The sequence below is a fragment of the Symphalangus syndactylus genome, chromosome 2 (genome assembly GCF_028878055.3).
Source record: "Symphalangus syndactylus isolate Jambi chromosome 2, NHGRI_mSymSyn1-v2.1_pri, whole genome shotgun sequence".
Taxonomy (NCBI): Eukaryota; Metazoa; Chordata; class Mammalia; order Primates; family Hylobatidae; genus Symphalangus; species Symphalangus syndactylus.
The window spans coordinates 86475078-86498304 of record NC_072424.2 but is presented as its reverse complement, the minus strand read 5'-3'; the positions used below and the strand labels follow the sequence as shown (position 1 = coordinate 86498304).

Sequence of the window (23227 nt, the reverse complement as noted above, 5' to 3'; positions counted from 1 at the left end):
AGTGGAGATGTTTGTCATGTGTTTCTAGCAAGTCCTCAGAGAAGGCAGGCAAACCCCAACAGCTCTGAGCCATTACTATGTGATGGTTGGTAGGCAGAACTACACACACACATGCGTGCACACACATAATCTAATTTTCTTCCAGTCTTAAATATGGCTGACAGTCTTCCTCTTTCGGCTTTTGAATTAGGAAAATCTGGGGGAAAGGACTCTTCCTCTTGCTCCAAATGTGTCTGTTCCTCTGGGCCCAGCGCCACTGCTTTTCTTTGATGGAAAGGAAAGCAGAGCTGGAGTGGGCCCCTTTTCTGAGTGCTTCTCTCTCACTTCCACCCCTCAAATACTCTCCCCTGCTGGCTCCCACCACAGGGCTGCAAGCAGCTCAGGGCACCGCAGACTGCACCCCACCACCAACCCACAGCCATCTACTTCCCATGTCACAGGGTTGGGGTTGTGGGTGTGTGTGTGCCGGTGTCGGGAAGAATAGTGGCTATGAATCCTCTGCCTGGGACCCCTGTATCCCAGCTGCGGTATGGGTGACTTGGCTGATACACATCAAAGTAACATCTGCTGGCCTAAAGCTTTGCCCTCATTATTGAATAAACTGCAAAATCAAATCCCTAATATGTTTGAGATTAACTAGTCCAAACTCTTCCTCTTTTAAACAAGAAGCTGAAGCAGGAGAGTAAGCAGCTGGCCCTTTATCCCTCCAGGTGGAGTAGACAGATCACTCCTGGACTACACACTCTTACGGGGCAGGCACAGATCCTCGTTCTCCTGGTGCCCATCACAAAGGCTGGCCCACTGCCACACTGGAGACTGGCTTTGTAACTGTCGATCATTAAATTAACTTACTAGTTTTTGGTTGCATTTTTACCTGGTTGTGGAGAACTCTCTACTAAGAATCTTGTCATAACTGGTATTAGAGTTCCATCTTTAATCCTCTGGAAGACAGAATAAAAACTGGGAAGTAATCTCAAGTAGGCTTTGGCATCCCCAGTAGGCTTTGGCATTAGGAGATGGTGAAGTTTTACCTTTGTAAGTAATTAAAACAATGGTGAAGAAAAACTTATACACCACCAATACAGAATTTATCCCAAATTCCCAACTTTAAAACCTTTCACCTCCTTGATCTGAAGTAAGAACCTATCATGTGGGACCTTAAAATAGATCCTGCTTATTCTATATCGTCTGAATAATTTCATATGGCTATTAAAATGAGAAAACACAATCCAGACTACTAAGAATAGTTTTACAATAGGTGGAGTTCCCTCTCACTTAACTGAGGAGGCCCTAAAGGTACACACAGAGGAAATGTTTACGCTGTTGCCATCAGAAGCCTGAAGTGTCGTGTCTGACTTTCAGTATGCGGGTCGGGCAGGAGGGCACTGTTGCCAACCAACGTTCATGTGTTGGACTCACGTGAGGAAGACCTCATCCAGGTCAAGCAACTGACAAGTTAAGACCTCAGACGCTCAGTGAGGGCCGTCTCTAAGTCCCAACTCCCTACTTATTCAAAGCTCCCTGGGCAACATGACTCAGAACACACCAAAAGTGGCTATCAGCCACCATGAACTACGCCATAAATCTGCCTTTATTAAGTTGTCTGTTGTCTGTGGAGGTCAGAAGTGGGCCAGAGAAAAAGTTTACTAGGTTCATTTAAAGATTTTGCAATAGAGTCTCTCAGCTCTGTGGCTCTCCCAGCCTGTGGGGGAGTTCCACAGGGAGACCTTGAGATAAACTGCCATTTTATTCCTAGGGTTCAAGAAAGGGGGAGGGAGAACAAAGAGACTTCTTGGAGTAAGATAGAGTGTCACTGATGCTTTATTTACATGCGTCACCATCTCTTTTACAAACTAGATTACGGTTTTAAGTGGAATACACAAGGCAATATCTACAAACACCAAGGAAAGTTAAGTACTGCATCTCTATTTCATTTGGAAAGGGGAAGATTCCCAAATCAAACTGGTTTTGATCCTTAAGAAAGGCGGCAGAGTTAATTCATGGCAACATATGGTTAGACAAAATCCGCAGGAAGAATGCCATATGATAGTGTTCGCATTGAAAGAAGGATGAGGTGCTTCAAATCAAAGTCTGAACTGCTTGACTCTCAGGTGTTTAAATATGGCCACGCACCAAATTTAGTTCTAGATTATATGGGATATGAGCAAGGAATTGAAACAGATAAGACAGTTTTTACAGATACTGTATACAGATTTTTTTTCCATTCATGCAACTTTTTTCTTAAAAAAAGTTAAACATGTGAAGCCAAAATGCACAATACATTTTTTTAAATATTAACTAATTTTTCTGGTCCTCCTTCACATTTGTTTACATTTCCCATGTACATAATGTGCTAGGACAAGTATACAAGAGAAGACTGATTGCCAGGCAATGAGATAATTTTAGAGAAATAAGTGACCAGACACATAGTTCTTAAAAGCAGCCGCACACGTATTTCTGGAGTGTGGCAAGAGGCCTCATGATCAATCATTCATCAAAGAAAAATATAAACAGATACAACTAAACAAGAGGAAAATATTCCATTCATTTAAACTGCATAAAATGTTACCCACTTAAGATTTAGATAAAATATAATATGCTCTTTTATTTGGGCATCTGCTTCAAGACCTCATTTGACAGGCATGATTCCATCAGAACTTCACTTCCTCTAGTAGTACTCTGCCTCCCCGGTCTCCGAGAGAGGCTGGCTTTTTCGTACCTCTTTACTGGTGATTGCATTTCTACCAAAAAAAAATTTTTTTTTAACATTATACCTAATCATACAATGTTCACCCAAATACAGCAAGAAAAATAAAACCAGAGTTCGGAGCTATTAGGGTTTCCTTTTTGCTTTGAGAGAGGATGAGTAACTTTTTTTTTTTTGACATGGAGTTTCACTCTTGTTCCCCAGGCTGGAGTGCACTGGCGTGATCTCGGCTCACTGCAACCTCCGCCTCCTGGGTTCAAGCGATTCTCCTGCCTCAGCCTCCAGAGTAGCTGGGATTACAGGCATGCGCCACCATGCCAGGCTAATTTTGCATTTTTAATAGAGATGGAGTTTCTCCACGTTGGTCAGGCTGGATAACATTTTTATTTCCCCTTGCAAGCCCTTGGCACCAACATGGAGGACTTCTTTTTGACTGCTTTATTCTTCACAGCCTTTTCCAAGAGATTCAAATCCTCCTTACTCTTTAAGTGGGGTTCACCAGGTAGAGGCGAAGTCTGTCTCCACCATCTTTAAACTGCGTACAAGTTTGGAAGCCACCTGAAATCACACCCTGAGCGGGGCATACTTGTCCTGAGTAGTAAGCCATGGTGTCCTCTCCTCAGGGTGGGGAAGCCACACACACACAATGCTAAAAATCAACACCAAAAACAAACACAAAGTCCGCCTTGTACTACACGTGTGAATGATCCTCCCACTAACAGGAGTGACAAACTTCTGAATTTTTAAAATGTGTTTCAGCAATCATATTGCAGAGGATGCAATAAAGGAAACCAAGCTCAGATTCATTCACAGTTAATTGGGTACACTGAGCCTGGCAGCCAGTTCTCATGCCAGGACAGTGAAGGCTTGTGATAAAGCTCTTTCCTAGCTTTGGTAACAGGTATCAGGTTCTGGAGCCCTGGAGAGAACAGCAGATCCCAAGAGCGCATGTCATGTTTTCAACATTAGGTACTCTTCTAATTTCTCATCAAAAAGTAGGCGGCTCCCTAGAGCAGCTTATTTAGAGGCCAAGGGTGGCCTCGGATAGTTGTCATCATAAATCAAACATTACAGCTGCCAGGCCCCTTGTGGCTAAGCATTCTGCTGATATGCTCCAGATCAGAAAATTATTGTTAGGGACCCGTGACACTCACTCAGAATGTGACATGGTGGCCAACGGTTGGCCTGTCCTGGAAGCAGGATCTCAATATAAGGGGCAGAGGGCTCTGGCAGCATCCCTGCCCACTTTAGAACCGGGCTAGTCTCTGGGGCCCTGGCCTCTCTGCAGGTGGCTGAGGGTGAGGGTGCCAGGACCCTAGACAGGCTTCACTACCAGATTCTTGGCTGACCCTCTCCAGGGGCTGACAGGTCTTGCAGTACTGATGCTGCACTTGACTTTACCCTGGTCTCAGCTCTCCACAACACTCTACATGTAGATGCTGTTTTAGTTACTTGAAAAAGAAAAAACAAAACAAAACAAAACAAAAAACCAAAGCATTCCCTCTTAATTCTCCTGATCTGTTTTGTGCTGCCTTGCCCTTGTACCTTCTCTGTCCCTTCCTCAGCTGTTTCAGAGTAAATGATAATCTGGTTCTAGGACATTCAGTAAGACATTCTGCCTGAAATTCAACAAGCGCTAGAAAAGGAGAATAAATGAGATACCACATGTCTGAAAAGAATTCAACGTTTTAAAGTTGAAACACATTGGAGGGTTGCCTTTCTCACTCCCAAAGCGGCTCCCAGGGTCTGTAAAACTGCAAAGGCAAGTAGCTATTTTGTTAGTTACTTTGCATGTTTCTCTGAACTCAGGACAGTTCTCAGGACCCTCATGCTGGAAGCACTCTGGAATTCTCCTATCCCCCAACCCTTTTCCATCTCACTCCCCACTGCAGCCCCCATGCTACTACTGCCTCTGCAATGCATCCCCACCCAGGGCAGCATCCCTTAGGAAGCTTGGAGAGGCAATCCTCCTTCACTGCTACTGGAAAGTTCTTGCATACAGCACATTACTAAAGAATCCAGGAAGTGGCTAGCATTATTATAAAGGAATATAGTAAGCAAGTCTGGCTCACTGACAAGCAGACCATATGAATAGAATACATAAAAAAATTATACATACTTTAAAAATGAAGATTATAAACGTGTAGCAGTTTAGAAAAGGCAATGTGCTACAGCTCTACTATAACCACAATTGCACAACAATTTACAGATTCAGTAAAAGGCAGGGTGAAATCAACAGGGCCATCGCTCAAACATGGCAACCCAAGCGAGGCAGGAGACGTGTGACAATACCAAATGGAACTCTCATTATGCTAGGAGCTGTGATCACCACCAGTATCACCCCCAGAGGAGTTATAAAGCCAAGGCGCACAAGGGGGCCCCTGGTGGCCGGTGGTGTGTGCAGGGGGTTGGGTGGCACGTCTGTGTTGGTGCCCACTGTCACGGTGCAAGCATCAGCAAGAACTCAAGCAGGGAAGTCTGTGCTGAAATACTAGCCTGTATTCCTAAGGCCCATGCATAAGGTTCCATTTTTGTACTGTACATGATAAAATATATTTATACATTTATATGCCTAATGCTTTTTATGCAAAGAAAAGAGTCTTCATATATCACTTTGGAGAAGTATGCATATGCTGTGCTAATCAGAGCATCATTACACCAATTTCATATGTACCAAAGGTGGTCCCAACTATTCCGTCTACCAAAGAAGGTAACGAATATAATCACACTTTCCAGGTTAAACAGAAAGCACCTATACAGCACCATAACTTTTTGAAAACACAACAAAATGAAATCCATAGAAGCAGAAAAAAAAAGTTAAAACTGCCCTATTTTGTACTTCCATTGAGTCACTTGTACAATTACAACCTAAGCTTATATTTAAAAAATCAGTTTGTATGCTATTGCCTCTCACTCATACACTTCTAGCAGATCAGATTATACAGCAAGGCTGAAAATAATCAAGGATGTGTATTTAGGAAAACAGTGAAGTCAGAACTGCCTCAGCAATGACTTGGGTTTTTACTCTTCACACATTTCTCACTGCAAGCTTAATGCTCACCTGTAAGTTCATTTGTTCTGCAAAGCAAAATGGACTTTTTTTTTTTTTTTCCTTTTCTTTCTCCTTAAAACTAAACCCTTTAGTGGCATTTGGCAATGAGTGGAGAGCTGAGCTGATTTCTTTCCTGAAAATATCAATATCCTAGTTTCTAACCAGCAGACCAACACTGTTCACATTAGCTGAGGACACTGACAGGAGATCACAGGCCCTACTGATCTGGCACCCGTAGACCTGGTGCTGGGGTCCCGTCCACAGATCACCCTGACTCAGAACTGGAAACACACTGGGCCGGACGCTGTGCTCCACTCATTTTGCCTATGCATGGTTCAGTCCTGGACGGGTGTGCATAGCAAACAATTGTGCCGTTGTTCAGTTTTTAGAAAAGGATAATTTTCTACCAAACAAAAGAAGAAAGAAAATCCCCCTTTAGTTTATGTAATTTGTTAGTTTATGGAGTTCCATGCGCTCAAAAGCTTGTGATGCTCAAACCCGGAATGGTAACTGGTACAACATTTTCTTTCTGTTTTTAAATTTGCTAGGGGAAGGACGGTTAACATTTTAACAGAAAAATGCCGCAAGTTAATGCATGTGAAAAACTCAGAAAGTCAAAGGAAAACAAACACAAGAACAACACTTAAAACATCCCATAAACCATCGCAATATTAAAACACCACAGAATGGCCGACGGGGGCTCACGGTGTGCTCTGAACGAGGGTGGGTGGTGCTGAGGGGTGCTGTCCTCCACTGGCAGGCGGCTCACCACCCCGTACAAGGAAGATTTTGCATACTTTTTAGAGTTCTGTTCCAAGGGTAAGTGCTTCACCCAGGGTAAGGGGCCATTAACAGTCTCTGCTGGGTTAGGAAAATGGCGTGGGATTCACAAAGGTGTTAAGCTGTAAACGGTATCACTGTCCACTTGCTGAGAGCAGATTTGGCAAAGGGTTTTCTCTGTAGGTCTTGTGTCAGTTTGAGGGTCTAAAGGAGGAGAAAAGAAAACCAGAGATCATTAAGGGCATTGCAACAGCAATAGTGGGCACCTGAGGGCCACCTGTCAAGGCCTCCCATCTCCCTCACCCACCTCAGAGCCCAGGGCTGGCACAGCAAAGCTGCTCTGCTACACCACTTTCAAAGGTCTGAAAGCCTAAGGACAAAGCACAAAGATTACTTACCTTATTTCTCATGTTGTCCTTATTACAAAATGCTCTGAAGTTGAAAAGCCCAAAGCGAATGGGATCATTCGCTTTGGGAGATAAAGAAAGCCATATTAGGGGTGTTTTGGTGGGTCCTTTTTAGTTAGACGTTCAAGGTGCAGGTAAGATTCTGTTCTAGACTTCTGGACTGAGGGATTTCCTAGGACATGGGACTTTCCATGCTAAAACAAGGAGAGCCGGTCATCCTAAGTAGATGAGTGATATTTTTCTGGTTCTTCTCTACTGGCTATGTGGACTAACTGAATTGCTTACCACCCCTTTCCATGAATACCCCAACACCAGTGGAGATGAAATGGCCACTTTCTATAAAGGCCTTAATAAGTCTGCACTGCTGGGTGTGGGTAATCTTGACTCCCCTACTCCCCACCATAAAAAGAGTAAGTAATTATTAAGTGGGCCATCTTAAGAATTTAAGAAATGGGGTCTTGCTATGTTGCCCAGGCTGGACTTGAACTCCTGGGCTCAAGAGATCCTCCCGTCTCAGCCTCCCGAGTAGGTGGGACTACAGGCATGCCAATGCACCTGGCTTAGGAATTTGATTTTTGTATTACAAATTTGGAGAAAAAAATTATATAACACATATATGGCCAAGAAATCCCCCATAAAACACCCCATTAACAATCAACAACATTATTATTCTGCCTCCAATTATTATTTTGTCTTCAATGGAAAGGCACAAAAAAGGTGCTCTCAGAGCATCTGAATTTATACAAGTCTTATTAGATGTCATGTGACCACTGGGCCCAGAAAAGTTAAAGGATGAAAAAAAAAAAGTATATTCACAGAGATGTCTTAATAGCAAAAGGACGTGACATGACAGACCTCCAGACATAAGATTCTTTGTTTATGGAGACAGTGTTGACAGTTACGGTGGTAAAGAAACGGCTCTAGGCCAAGAAATGGATAGAAAAGTGGTAGTGAAACAACATGAACTCATGCTTTTCTCACCAGACATGGTAAATAAGTAATGAAAAAAGCATCAATAAACTCACACACAAAATCACACTATATACATCTGCTTCTCCCACCTTTAGAGGTTGTACCGTAGGGTCATCAGGAATTCTCATGAGTGTACTGTAACTTCAATCTCTTCTGTGACTCTGCACTTGCTGGCAATCTTACCTTTCACTCTCAATGTTTGCAAACACAGCAGGACTTAGCATTTACAATGTTACATGCCCACGGTCATATTTACTTATCCTTGTTAAAGCTCCAAATTGAAGAATTTATGTTGTTTTACTGGAGGCAGGGACAATAAAGTATAAAAAGAAGCCCCTTTCTTCTTCCTGCCTATCCCTAGGTTTTAGTTTCCCTGGCTGATGGTTTTTTGGGGGCATTCTTTGCTTTGTAAAGCTACTAGATAATATTATCTTGGACTATAAAATAATGGCTTGTTGATTCTAGAGGGAGTAAAAGCTAAAGTAAATACTAGATCTCAGCATCTGTGAAGACCATAGCTTGCTAAAGTCAGTGCTATTCTAACTACTCTACCTTGCCCCGCAAAGTATGAATGATTAGATAGCGTTTCACAGACACCGTCCTCTGGAAGAGGATTTGGTTTTTTCCCTCACAATAACACTTAATAAACCACCATCCAACATCACTATGTGATCAGTCATCAGGGGACTCCCATCCCCAAGTCCCCATCCTGACTTACTGTAAGCACCGAGGGAGAAGCTGTAAAGTACTGCCTAATTCAGATCTCTCTCCAGTTCCCTTGGGTATTAATTATGCAGCCACAGAAGCCAGTGCATAATGGGAAGGTGACACACTTCATTCCCCAAGTACAGAGACAGGGAGTGTGGCTTGCTCCAATGTAGGCTGGGCCAACACAGAAGGAAAGAGGACAGAGGACACCCATGAGCCCCTAACAGAGCATAATTTTGAGCAGAACAGGCTATCACCCCAAAGCCAGGGGTAGGAGGCCCACGTGGGACAGTCTAAAGCACCAACCAACCACAGTCCCCAGGCTTAATATCCATTCCTTCATCAAAAGGCCCCAAATCTTCAGAGAACTCCGTTATCAAAAAGGAGATGTGCGAAGCACCACTTTCCCTTTCTGCAGATCGGGGTTGGGGTCACCTGTGAAGCTATGTCCTACAGCTTCCACTGAGCTCTCCCAGGCAATGCCCTCCCAGGGAGGCCTGCTCGGGAAACCGCCTTGGTGCTTATAGGCTGAATTGGTAGAGGATTTGGTCCAGGTATAGAGGCAACTCTTGCAGAGGATAAATTTAATACAGAAAACTCCCACTCCAGAGAACAGAAAGGCCTTTGGTTTCCTCTGTGACAGAAGGAAAACAGATTGTAAAACACTGAAAATATAGAAGATAAATGTTGAACAGAAATACAATTATCCTTCTCAGAGGAACACCAGAATCACCATTCACAATGAAAACTGGGGTAATAAAAATAATCAAAAGGAAAGCAGCAGCTCATCTGTCTTAGATTTTTAATGGCTCTTCTGTGGCTCAATGTTTGTACATGCTTATCTGATTCAATCAAGGACAGAAAGAGTAGCGGGAGCATATTAAGTGATGAAACCTAGCTACTGAGCTGGGAAAGTCAATGATACTTAGCTTGGGTACAAGTTTCATGGGTTTTAAGAAAGCTCATGTCATTCTTAAATAGTTTAAAGTATGACATTTTAGTTACAAGGTTATTTAGTTAACTGTGAGATTTATGTGTATGTGTTGATGCTCTTCTAGTTTAAAAACACATCGGATTAAGGGGCCAGGCATGGCGGCTTACGCCTGTAGTCCCAGCACTTTGGGAGGCTGAGGCAGGTCCCTTGAGCCCAGGAGTTGGAGACCACCCCGGGCAACATGGCGAAACCCCGTCCCTACCAAAAATACAAAAATTAGTCTCATAACCCGGTCTCAAAATAAATAAATAAAATTTTAAAATGCTGTAAGAAAACACATCAGATTAAGCAAAACTTTTGAAAAGAAAATGAAGCTACAGCTGATGGAATTGTAGTTTACTCTGCAAGTACTAGGCAATATGCCAATTAACAATAAATACAAAGATGTTGTTCTGTCCCATCAGTGACTTTCATTAACAAGGGAAGACACCCTCCCTCCCCTCCCTGCCCAATAAACAAGTTTGAAATCAATTGTTGATACAAAGAAAATGAAATAGGGAGACCAAATAAATGATGAGGTCCATTCTAAAAATATCTACGGATGCTGTCATCTGGTCTCTGGTGAGAGCAAGTCCCTCTATAATCTTGGCATCTGTAGGGAAGACAAGTTTCTGCCTAATTATCACCATAAATCACATGATACTCTAAGAAAGAGAAATGCCTCCAAAAACTACACAACATAACAACCCCAATCAACTTTAATCTGGGAATGAAACATAAATGTTCCTACTGCTGTCCTCCCACAACTTAATCCACCGTGAAACATTTTTCAGTAGTGTTTTTATCTTCTTGGCAGAGAAGAACAGAACAGGACCCCAGTACTAAATAGGACATGGAAGGAAAAAGAGATCATAAGTTGAAACCTTAACATCCACAAATCCATGAAGGTTATCAACTGTTTTCCTAGCTAGACAGAACTAGATGATTTGAGGAAAGTTTGCCCCACAAGCAAAAATAAAGTGAAACACCACTTTCCTCACTCTTTAAAAAGAAAGATAATTTTAGCCAAACTTTCAACCCCTAGAGCAAGCTGGGGGACTAAATATGGAACACTTAGGAAAGAAAAGGAATTGATATTCATGCAATCTGACAAGGAAGTCTTACGTGGACTCCAGAAGACAGGGGTGGGTTTCAGAGTTTGAATATTTCCATTCAAACACTCAAAGAAATGTCTGCCTGACGCCATCTCTGCTTCATTCCCAGAAGGACTTAAGGGACATGCAATCCACATGAGCCACAGTCATCTGCCAGCATCCACTAAGGCTTGTGTAGCTGGTGTCACCCCAGGAAAACAATGCTTTTGCAGGTTTTGGGTTAGGCAGCCACATCTAATTTTGGAGCATCAAAATGGCACAGTTCCCTTGGAGTTCATCCTCCAGGCAAAACTAATACAGCTCAGGAAAACATGCTAATGCATCTCACACTTTGGCTTAATTTGGTCACTTTTCAATATCTTCTAGATGGAAATGGGTGATGAAAAAGAGTCGGAGAGGTTCACGGGAACCAGCCTGATGGTCACTGATGGCAGGGGCCTGGCCAATGAGAATCCAGCCCTCTGCCTGCAATGCACGCCAAACAGAGACATCTTCCATGCCTGCCAAAGAGGAAGATTTAGGAGGTGCAGCTCTGTTAAAATCCATTTTGGCAAAGGCTGTCAAGTTGCCATTTTAGGCACTGAACAGTCTACGAGGGAAACAACAGGTATAGAAGTTTAAGACAGGATGGCAGTAAGGTTTGTATTCAGTTGAGGAGCCTCCCTAAAGGAAAGTCAAATTTCCAGGAAACCCACCTCATTGACTCTGGCAATTTCTAACAGGCAAGTAAAGCACCTGTGGAGAAAGTGAGGCTGTTACCGGGAAGCTTAGAATAAGCTTTTCATGGCAAAGACACTCAGGATGTTACCAGAAAGGTACTCAACTACACACATTATTAACAAAACCCCTCCATTTGTGTAAAACACAAGCTTGACTTGTGTAAAGGCTGCCTTGCACTGCCTCCCAGTAGTTCCTGGGCTTGGTCAAGGCAGCAGGTGAACCAGTCTGGGAAGGCTGGTGACAAGGCCCTCCAGAGCCTTCGCCTCCAGGACACCTCAGAGCCTGGACCTGGAGTGGACTGCCCTTCCAGCCAGCCTTTGTGCTGTGCTGATAAAACCCAAGGGAGACACAGGGAGAGAGGTAGCCATCCTCATACTTCATAGCTGAGGGACAAAAAGCTGGGGGCCACCTGCTGGGAGGCACCAACTTTTCTGTTGCTTAAATTTAGTGATTATTAATGGCTAAGATAAGTTTAAGAATGCCCTATCTCTGACTTTATGTTGAGGCAGGGATTATGTTAACCAATATTCTTCACATATCCAGAGTCGACTATGAATACTAATGTGGCAGAAATATGATAGGTATTGATTTACTGTCAATAGCAAAGTTGCAGAGATTTAGTATTTTCTTAAGATTCTTAGATTTGCAAACCACGTATAATAAATAGTATGTAAACTTTTAGATTACGTTCTTTTTAAAGGCCCAGTTTTTAGGCAAAGAGCCTTTAAAGGGTGTCTGGATCCTCTCTGAATTCATGGTTATTTAACTTTATTATAATATCCAAAACCCTTAGCTGGTAAAGGCCTGTCCTCATCCATGCTTTAAGGCCCACTACTGCTTCTGGGAACAAACCCTCCGCTTGTCCGATGGGTCAGGTTCAAAGACACTTTGCCTGGACGAGTCTTCTTACCACCCAGCCAATCACCTACATGTTCAGATGGCTCCTCCAGCCCCACCTTCCCTAAGCTATCCTTGACTCAATTCTTATGTCACTCACCTAGTACCTGATCATAATGTGCCTGAAATGGCAACTTTTTCAGGGACTTTGAGCTCCCAACATGTTGAACTCCTTGAAAGCGGAGCAAAGTCTTCAAATCAAATCAAACACTTACGGAGCACCTATTACTTTAAGAGCACTGTCTGGTATCTGCCCTCGTGCAGCACATATTCCAGTGAAAGAAACAGTTTTCTTGATGTCCCAAGTAACCTGGTAAGTTGAAAGCACTAAATGGATGCACTATAAATGTTGGCTGAATCAATCAAAGAACCACCCTCCTGGAAGAACCCTCTCTTCCTCTTTGCCAACTCAAACACTCAGCATCCTTTCATTGCAACTGCTTCCATGACCTACTCATATTTGCCAAGAGTTAGTCTGAGTCCAGGCAGAACCTACTGCCTGGTGGGATATGACCTAGGATTTGCAGTACTTTTTGTGAAAAGGATGGTTTCCAATCATTAAATTGCTAAAACTCCTATTTCTTACAGATGAAAATCAATACAAGGCACAATTTTAACATTCAACTAATTCTCAAGTATTTAATAAAAAGTTTATCTTCTCTCATCCTTTCTGTACATCCCACCATATATATCCTTATCACCAGCCACCAAATTAAGAGTCTTGCTACTCTAAGTTTCAAGTTGCTGTCAAAGTGATTCACCTTTTAAAAACAATAGGGAATTGTAGTACAGGAGGAAATGTTCAGAGTCATCAACCATGACCTGCATATCACAATGTTTATGTTCGCTGGGTGTGACCCTATCCTGTATGACTCTTCACTGCATTTACTGAGGTGTGTGTATGTGGGGGGCGGGGCAGGCACGAATGACAGGAGTGTGCAGGCTGGGATGCCCTAGATCCCTGGAGGGTGGGTGGAAGTGCAGGTGTAATTGCCAGCCCATCTCAGGGTTTAGCTACCAAATACTGAAGGGAGGGTCTCTAAAGTGCTCTCTTCCTGCTTTAGATACACAGGATTTTGAGAGACAATCTACTTTTTCCAAGTGATTCTGAAACTGAAAACACAGAATCAGCTAGTTGAGTTCTACAAATAGTCCAAACCACCTGTAAGGTATGACCAGGACAGACAGGCGACACAGATGGTGGCCATGTAACAACCATCACACCAGTGCCACAGAGGAACTGAGAGGAACTCCAGGGTGGCTCCACGATTGAGAGAGACAAAGGAGCGCCCTGAGGCCAGCGGTCTGGCCAGGTGTGCAGATTCTGGTACTGAGGGGAATCTGTGTGTGTGGCCCCGGCGGTCCTCTTCTTACAGGTTGGCCTGCACCTGAACCTCCGTGTAAGTGCCGGCCAGGGCTGCCTCCCACGGGGCACCCCACCCCAGCCAGCAGGGCAGTCTGAGTAGAATCTGACGGGTGGGACAGGGAGTGCTTTGGCTTGTGTTACTCGATGGGCAGGCAGCATTTTCAGGTAAACATTAGACCTTCTAACAGGTCTATCAGTCAAGACGTTTTGACTACTTATAACTATGTTGGGCGGTATTACTGTCTGATCTTTTTTGAACATACAAATGACCAATGAAAGCTCCAATTAATTATAGTGGCATATACAGAAATGAAGGCCTAGTGGAAATTAACTGAAAATTTCGACCTCAGAACTCTTGGACTCCTACCTCTGGCCTTCTCTTCTTAGTCACTGATTTCCCCTGAAGAATCAAGTCAAACACTCCACACAAACATAAGCACATTAAAAAAAAAAGAAAACAAAAAAACCCCACAACCTTATGGCTCAGACTTCTTTCATCAGAGACAAAGCAGGAAAAGAAGAGGGAAGGGAGACGGAGAGAAAGAAGAAGAAAGAGGACGAGAGAGGAAGAGACAGGGAGAGGGAGAGGGAGAGGGAGGGAGAGGGAGAGGGAGGGAGAGGGAGAGGGAGGGAGAGGGAGGGAGAGAGAGGAGACATACTGACATCCAAACCTTCAATCAAATCAAGACTGTCAATTACAGTTTTAGCCTTCAGAAACACTGGAATTACCATCTGAGACTTCGTGACTAAGTGATCCTATTCTTTAATAAACGAATGCCATGGATTTTAGCAAAAAATAGGTTATTAAAAACAAAGTCGACCTAAAATTACAAACTAAGGTCCACATCTATTACTGAGCAGGAAAGACACAAAAGACCTGCATCCCAGTGTCCAGTGGCTCTACAGGGCAGTGTATTTTAGTCCCTGGCCTGGCTGCTGCTTATTTAGAAGCGCCTAGAGAAGAACAGCCTATTTTTTTTTCCGGGTTTTCACTCAACTTAGAATTGGAAGAGATGTTAAGGGTACAATGACTGTCTTTTCTGAACTTCAAATTGTATCACAGTAACTAATAAGCGATAAACCACCAGCTCTGGTGAGACCTAGGGCCAGACTACTGCCAACACCATGCTATCATGTGCCAGTCTTTCTGCTCCAAGACAGCCTAGGAGGGACCGCAATGGCTCTTTATCTCTCTGAGTGGTTTGGGATGACCAGCATTGGGAAGACAAAGATGGCATTGCCAGGTTCCTCCCAACAGCAGGAGAGGCTCAGGCTTGAGGCTCTGAGGCAGCTGAAAAGAGCAGGGTGGGGCGTCTCCTTCAGCGGGACTTGCTGCTAGCCTCTGTGGACACCGATGGGTACCCATGCTAAGCAGAGCTGAAGCCAGACAGCTGGGACTTCTCAGGCGATCCTTTAAAGATGCTAATGGAGCACTCTGGATACCACATACAGCTCTCCTCACACCATCTGTAGCATTAGTTTCGTTTAACAGCCCCTTTAAATGAGTACCCCCAAACTGGTAGGCAGAACTTCTAAGGGACGTTGATTCTGGAAATAAAAGTTCTCACACCAACAGGTAATTGTGATCCCTTTTTAATGAAAAACCCAGTGGAATCTAGACTGAGGAAAACAGTCACTCTTTCTACCCATAGTTTAAGACTGGCGTGGCTGCTTCTGGCTTCCACTATTAACCTCTGGAGCTGTTTTAAATGACAATAAACATTAAATAACATTTTTAAAAAGGTGCCAGAAGACATTAGCCCATATCAGAGGTAGTCCTTCTAGGAGCTGTGTGAGGCAAATTTTAATTTTAACCTCATTTTATAAATAAGCAAACTGAAACTGAGAGATGAGGGACTTGACTGCAGGACACACAGCCATGAAAAAGGCAGCCTTCTGCTGCAAGTCCCACAGCTCCTCTGCCATCCCACAGGATCTCACTTAACTTGGAGTGGGCTGCAGGGGAGGCTTTTTTAATCCACAGCTCCCTCAGAGCTGAGCCCCAGGGACAGTGTGCTGAAGTGGGCGGCTCATGTCCAACCGTGATGAACTCACCGGCTCTAGAAATCAAACATAAAGTGCTCTGCAGAGCTTTTAAAAGAAACCAGCATCTGGATTCAGCCTGAACTCTGACCTGTTAGTACAGAGCTCCTCAAGTCTTAGGGTCTGTGTTTTTGTGGAATAGACCATGTGATAATGGAACAGAACCCCTGAATGCAGGGTTGTCCCAGAAAACCAGGCACACCAGGCTGCCACACCACATGCACCTCTGCTCCAACCTTGTGAGGAAGGCAGTCTTTGGCTCTACGACAAACTGTCATTGCCACTGCCACCACTTTCCCCACTAGGCCACGCATTCTTTGAGGGAGGGACCCTTTTCATCCACTTCTATGCCCTGTGCCCAGCAGGTACTCAACAGATGAACTGTGCTTAATGATTTCAGGACTTTCTTGAGCACTTCTACCAACACGGGCCTACCACTTTGCCGGGCAGCTAGCCCATGCATGGATATGGCTGAGAAACACTAGATATATGACAAGGTCATACAAAACACTCAGCAAGAAAGGGAGGAGAAGGGCAAAGAAGCCCTAGTCTCCAAGGGGGTGCTGACTCCTTTCAGCAAAACTCTAGGACAGCATTTCTTAAGGGCATTCCTTAGAACACTGGTGCTATGGTTTCTTGAAGAAAAAGGATTTGATTCAAGATATCAAACACCTTTAGGAAACACTGCATAACATATCCCACCCTAGAAGGTTCATAATGTGTATTAACCCTTAAGGCTCTGAGAAGTTCTCTTGGAAACAATGCAATTTCTCTTTGTTTAACATGGTATTTCTTAAACTTATTTGACCACAGAATCCATTTTCCATTTCACTATCTTCAGGATCTATGACTGTCTTGAGGATCTAGTATTCCGAGAAACATTTTAGGAAACATTGACTTATAGGACCTCTAAATACTAATTTGCAAAACACATTTTAAATTCATTTTAGTTTCTGAAACTTTAAACTTCAAAACAATTCAGAGGATTGGGGAAAGCAATACTTTGAAATTCAATGAACACATCAACAAAACCAGGGTGAAGCAGGTGGTGTCTCTTGCAAGGTGGAGAATCTCCATCTTGGGATCAAAGTCCAGTAAATATGTGTCTCCAAGTCAGGGAAGAGAAAGCAGTCCGCAAACATTCTCCCACTTGGCCCAAGGCCAAGGAGGACCTCTAGGAGGCAATCTCTCCAGCAACGGCAAAGCGGATCCCAGAAAGCCCCCTTCTCCCATCTCCATATAGAAAAGTAAGCCTGTGAGAAGCACAGGTGGCCCCTGGGGGAAGACTCTACTGATAGAAAATGTTGTTTACAAGATGCTGCTAAGCATTATGAACACTCTAAGTTATAAATAGTAATTCTGGTGATTTTCACCCTGTTTATTTATGTTCTACATGAGCTCTCTGGACAGAAGAGACCTTCAACAAAGCTGTTTATAAATGCAACTGCTTGAGGGAGGAGCCACTCAGGCTCTGTCTCCATGCTTAGCAGGCTGGCCAGAGGTGAAAACAGGTGAATTTTATAAAACCAACAGGCCCAGGAAGAGCAGCCTTCATGCTAAATAAATGTCACTGCTTTTCAGGAAAAAATAGCGTATGTAGCGAGTGTACCAGCCTCTACAAAGAAAACCCCTTTTTATGGCCATATCAATTTTCTCTTGTGCTCATCGACACTAAAAAGATCCCAACATTCTCTCCCTGAATGACAGTTCAGACTTTTGGCTTTTTTTAAAAGGTAAGAATAAAGATCCCTGAAGACGCAGAATTCTTCAGGCTAGCATACTATAACCAAAGACTATAGTCATAGGTACAAATAGCAGAATATATTCTCCAGGTAATTAATAACAGATTCATATTTATCAGATGTTACATTCCCTAAAACAGAAATATCCACATCAATAAAAAACACGATATAGTCTATATTACCTGTATTTGGTTAAAATTAGTCTTATCCCCAACATAAATTTTAAAGACATACTAGAATCATAGCATTCAAACATCAGTCAAACAGGCATCAAAGATTTACTCCTTTTGGGAAGTAGCCTACATGTAAATTCTAAATGGCTTCCAATACTGCAGGCTGCTGATGCCACACTAGTACACCACTATTTCTTTCTAGCTCCATATCATAACACAGACTTCACCAGGTCCATTTCACAGACAAAATGTTAGGGTTCAAGTTTAAAATTATACATACTATGCACCTTTAAAACTTGATGAGGCTGTCTTCTTTTGACAAATGAGAAACCTAATGTTCTATGAGATTGAGTGATGTGGCAGAGACAAGAAGAGAACCACCCCTCCCCTCTCCATCTGGGCTTTTGCTGGTGGATGTTTCCCAGTCTTTATGTAAAGTGCTTTAAACTAAATATTGGGCTGCTCCCTAATGGTGTCTCCAAATGTCAAAAGATGAAGATGAATGAAAGCTTGTGAATGCAGGCATCTTTGATATCAAATTAAGGTGAGACTGAAGCTGGTTCCCTCAGAGAGGACACATGTCGAACTCAAGAGGGCTGACCGGAAGCTCGAGCTTGCAGCACCACATCAGCTCATGACCATCTCTGCTACCAACTGTAAGCACGTGCACCAAGCCTTATGAACACCTGAGAGAACACGGTGCCCTTCACGACCCAGCAGCCAGCCCTCCAAAAAAGTACGGCTATTTTTTCTTTTCCAGTTAGACCTAAGGGTCAAAGGATTCTACACGTGGTCTAAAATGAATGACATGTGTGAAACACCCAGCCCTCCAGAGAAGTATCTTGCCACAGCTCCCCAGCAAGACTGCCTGTCAACTGAGCAGACCACTCCATTAACACAAGAAGGCTCAGATTCAGCATCACATGACCTTCTTCTGTGAGCAAGCCAGGAATTCAGTCTGGAGAAACACTAAGAAGAAGTTAAACCAAGAAAGTTATTAGAGAGTGACTCTTGGGAAGCTGGGACACTTAATTTGAGAGAAGTGGGGTGTCAGAGTCTGACCTCAGCCCCGTTCTGTGAATTTAGGAGAGTCTTCAATGAAGTGACAGTCACAGTTAAGTTTTAAAGTAAAAAATACACTTCAGGTTGCATGTGCTCCTGGCTGCTGAAAGGAACAATGGATTCCAAGCAAAAATGGAAATCCTAAACCAGAAACTAGATCCCCTCACAGCCCCCACTGTCCTTTGGATGGTTCTTTAAATGCTCTGTGGTCATACTGAGCTAGTCTACTTTCAGGAAAATTTGGTGACTTTTCATTTTTAGCTGAAGAAGTATCTTTTCAAAACAACCTCCCCCAAAATAGTCTGAGGCGAAGATGACCCTAAGGCTCCATTAGGATATAACAATGAAATGCATTATCCTCAATGCAATCATTTATTATCATCATCAAAATCAGAGTTCACCAGATAAACTTTAAAAATCTAAGTATTTAAATCTCCCTTAATTTTTTGTACAATCCTTTAGAATTACACATATACGAGAAAGATCTGCTGTTCAACCAAAAGGGAAACCAACACTTGAAAAATTAGACAAAAACTGATACTACATTTTCTTCTGAACACATTTTTTCCAACGAACTAGAAAGTGGCCTCCTTACAATTACACTCAAATTAAAACTTGTGTCTTTAAAAGCCTATTTTTAAAGGAAGACAAACCACTTATTCTTTTAAAAGCCAAACATCTACATTTCTAAAGACAAATCTTCCACATTCTTCTCCTTAAAGGAAGACAAACTAGTCTTCGAAAAGGCCAATTATCTACATTTCTAAAGTCAAATCTCCAGTAGCCCAAGTTCTGGTATGGCACTGAACTGGCTGGCATGGAAGTACTATCACCCTACTTAGCTTCCACTACAGTCTTTTCACCATCTCAAGGGCTACTAAATGACTGAAATCAGATATCTGAGTTCCATTAGGGGTCTCTTATGCCTGAGAAAGTTGAGAGACTTTAGCATCACAACACTCTTTTAACATTCCCCTTTCTGCAACTACCCATGAGCTGGAGTGAGCTCACCATAGGAGACCCTTGTAAGTCCTTCATCATGGCAGAGGGTTAAACAAGGCTCAAGTTTTTACGGCTTTGAATTCCCTTGCCTTTTACACCACTTAAAGAAGCCTGTAAGTAGCTTGCTGAGACTAAAACAAAACAAAGCAAAAGGGCTGGGGCACAGAACAGAACCCGTTGACATCGGGTGGCTAGGGGTGCAAACCTGTTGGTAGAAGATCCCAGTGTTCATCTTACTTATTGAGGAGGACAGTTTTTAGGGAAAGCAAATCTGCTACTTTGACTCCAGTTCAGAGCACTTCCCTCCCCCAACCTTTTTAACCAGCTAGAGAGAATAAGGGAAGAACTACTACAGGGGTTCAAGCCATATAAGAAACAAATCTAGCTCTGTAACCTTGGGCAAACTACTTAACCTCTCTGGGCTACCTGCTTGCCCATTTGTCAGTATACCTAGTTGCATGGTACATATTTCAGCCCACTGCAGTTTCACATGCTTTAGTGCATTTGATTCTTGTAATAACCCTGTGAAGTAATGGGGGCTATTATCCTCATTTTATAAAACTGGAAATTGAGACTCAGAGACCTAAGACACAACCATAGTGGTAGCAAGAAAGTGGTAGAAGTGGGCCTGAACCTCAATTCCTGATTTTAATCAAATGCTTTTTTTTACCACATCACACTGTGAATCTTTGTGGTTCCAAGAACATTAAAATGCCACAATTGAAAAAATCTCCATCACCATTCACAACCTGTGTCACTCTATGTTTGGAAACTGCTGACATCATTTATAGCTTGGGGAACAAGCAGAAGCACATGAGTAAGTACTCCCTCATACAAACACTTGTGTTTTCAAATTAATTTTTTGGCTTTTTTTTTTTTTCTAAGAGATAGGTTCTTGCTCTACGGCCCAGGATGGAGTGCAGTGGCACGATCATGACTCACTGCAGCCTCAAACTCCTGGGCTCAAGGGATTCTCCTGAGAAGCAGGGGCTACAGGTGTGTGTCACCACACCCAGGTAATTTTTTAAGTTTTCTGTAGAGACGGAGTCTTGCTATGTTGCCCATGCTGGTCTCTGACTCCTGGCCTCAAGCAATTCCTGCTTCAGTCTCCCATAGTTGTAGGATTATAGGCAGGAGACACTGTACCTGGCCTCTTACTTTTTTAAAGGCTTAGCTCTTGAGTGCTAGCTAATAAAGATGGTTAGTACTAAGATAAAGAATAATTAACAGATTTTGCTGCTGTTAGAAATATTCATATATGAAAGAGTCTAGAATACATATTCTGCAGGTAAATTAGAAGTACCTGCCAATCATTACTTTACAAGGAAAAAAAGATGAAGAACTTGTAACACTGAAGATTGACAAAAGCAGTGATGGACCAGAGAGTCTTTCTAGGAAAGCCCTTTGGCTGGGATCCTTAACCCTGAAGTATGACCCAAGCTTCCCATCCCTCTCCTTCTCTTTTCTTCTCATCCATCCATCAAATAGGGCAACCTGCGTCACAGGCCAGTGAGGATAACTGGATGCAAAAAAGAATGCGATCTCTGAATGCGTACGTGTTCTCTTCACGAGCAGTAAATTTCTGAACTATGAGCAAACTGTGGGGGGCGGGAGGCACCTGACAGCCCTATTTGGTTTGCAGGTAAAACCCTGAGATGGAACTGGCTGGGAGGCATATTATGTGCACTGCTCATAATAATAAAGTTCAAAGTAAAGAGAAGACAGGCTCCCCCAGAGATCCCCCCTCATCCCCATATTGTTATTTTTATGCCATAGCATTGGGCACTGACCTGCTTTGCCCACTTCCCCTTCCTCAGTGATCCTTCAGCCTGGCACCCAGCTCTGAGATGAGGCCTGCTTAGCACCAGTGAAGTTCCCCACGTTCAAACCAACAACATTCTGTGTGGAGATGAGGGAATCAAAGTTAAAATCCAACCCATCAGCATCCATGAGTTCACTACGGATAATGGACTCCATGTCACATTCCAAGCTCCCATTGAACATGTCCAGGTCCAAGTCGCTAGGGAACTTCTCATGGCCCATGACGGGCAGGTTTGCACTAGTTGAGTACAAGGAGGAGCCTGAGAGAGAGTCCGAGAGGGTTTGCATAGACTGGCTGACAGGAGACTGCTGCTGGTGTTTGGCTGATCCAAGGCTGCTGGACTCACTCAAGCCCATGTTGCTGACAGAATTCGACAAGGCACGGCTGCCACCAAGAGCGCCCTGGGTTTGGTGCTGGTGGTGGAGCAAGTTCTGATTGACCAAACTTCCCTGGTTAGGCTGGGCAGCAAAGGACATCATCGGATCATTGCGAAGCATCACGTTCCGGCGGGAATTCTGGGCAGACACAGCGGTGCTGGCCTGAGACATCAAGGGGTCTGACTGTGTCATCATAACATCGCTGTGGCTAAGTGAGTCCGAAGTGAGCAGGTCCTGGAGTGTCTGGTTACCATAGTGTGACATGGAAGAGAAGGTAGCTGGCTTGTTCTCTTGGATGGTCTGCATGGGAGACTGGCGTAGGGAGTTCAGAGATGAAGGTCCAAACACCGTGCTATTAAAGGAGCTGGTTGGGGAGCCCAGGCCTGAGCCCTTGGTGGTGTACGGGAAGCTAGAGCTCCGCTGCATGAGTCCCCCAGTGGGCGATGGCTGGGATGGCGGCAGCGTGATGTTATCCAGCAGGTCGTCCATGAGGTTTTCAGTCAGCCCATCATTCAGATTCATGGTGCCCGCCATATCAGTCAGCCGCGGCAGTTCCACCGTGCACGGCTTGCTTACTGAAGGTGACAGGCTGGCTGAGCTGCTGTAGAGCATGGGCGAGAGAGGTGCATCGTCGTCCTGGACTTCATCCAACTCTGTGCTTGCCATGATGGGCGACAGGCGGCCACTGACTGTGCTGGCGTTAGAATTGGTGCGTGAACGGAAGTCCGTCCACGCATCCAGCTCATCACTGCTGCGTGACGTGGGGCTGCCAGGCCACTTGGAGAGCTGGGAGGGACTGTCGTCAGCTGATTCGGGGGCTGTCTGCAGGGCTGCCTTCTTCTTGGCTGCGCGGCCACGGCTCTTGGTATACTTGTTGCTGTTGTCCATGGAGACAGCCCGCCGCCGGGGGGCTTTTCCGCTCTTCCCCCCATCAGGGTTGATGATCCACCAAGAGCTCTTGCCAGTTCCCTCATTCTGGACCCGCATGAATCGACTATGCAGTGACAGGTTGTGCCGGATGGAGTTCTGCAGGGAGAAAAGAAAATACAGAGTATGAACCAGAATGGTCCAAAACCGAGCACCCAGATGATACAGTAAACCAGACTCCTCATTCATTTTTTATTTTATTTTTTTGAGACAAGGTCTCACTCTGCTGCCCATGCTGGAATGCAGTGGTGCAGCCTCAACCTCCTGGGCTGAAGCGATCCTGAAGCACCTGTAACTGGGACTACAGGCGCGTGCCACTAAGCCCGGTTAATTGTTGTATTTTTTGTACAGATGGGGTTTTCCATGTTACCCAGGCTGGTCT

The 23227-nt window shown here is 43.9% G+C and overlaps 1 protein-coding gene across 3 annotated transcripts in view; it reads right to left on the bottom strand.

Annotated features, from left to right (window-relative positions):
- Positions 1-1803: 1803 nt before the first annotated feature.
- The window catches only part of FOXO3 (forkhead box O3), a 127441-nt gene continuing 106017 nt past the window's right edge, over positions 1804-23227 (bottom strand). For all 3 annotated transcript variants that reach the window (XM_055260726.2, XM_055260720.2, XM_063630662.1), the window contains 2 exons: positions 21510-22944; positions 1804-6743 (listed from right to left, as the gene is read on the bottom strand). In XM_055260726.2, coding sequence (XP_055116701.1) covers positions 21544-22905 — 1362 coding nt within the window. In that variant the 5' untranslated portion in view covers positions 22906-22944 and the 3' untranslated portion in view covers positions 1804-6743; positions 21510-21543. The remainder of the gene's footprint in view (positions 6744-21509; positions 22945-23227) is intronic.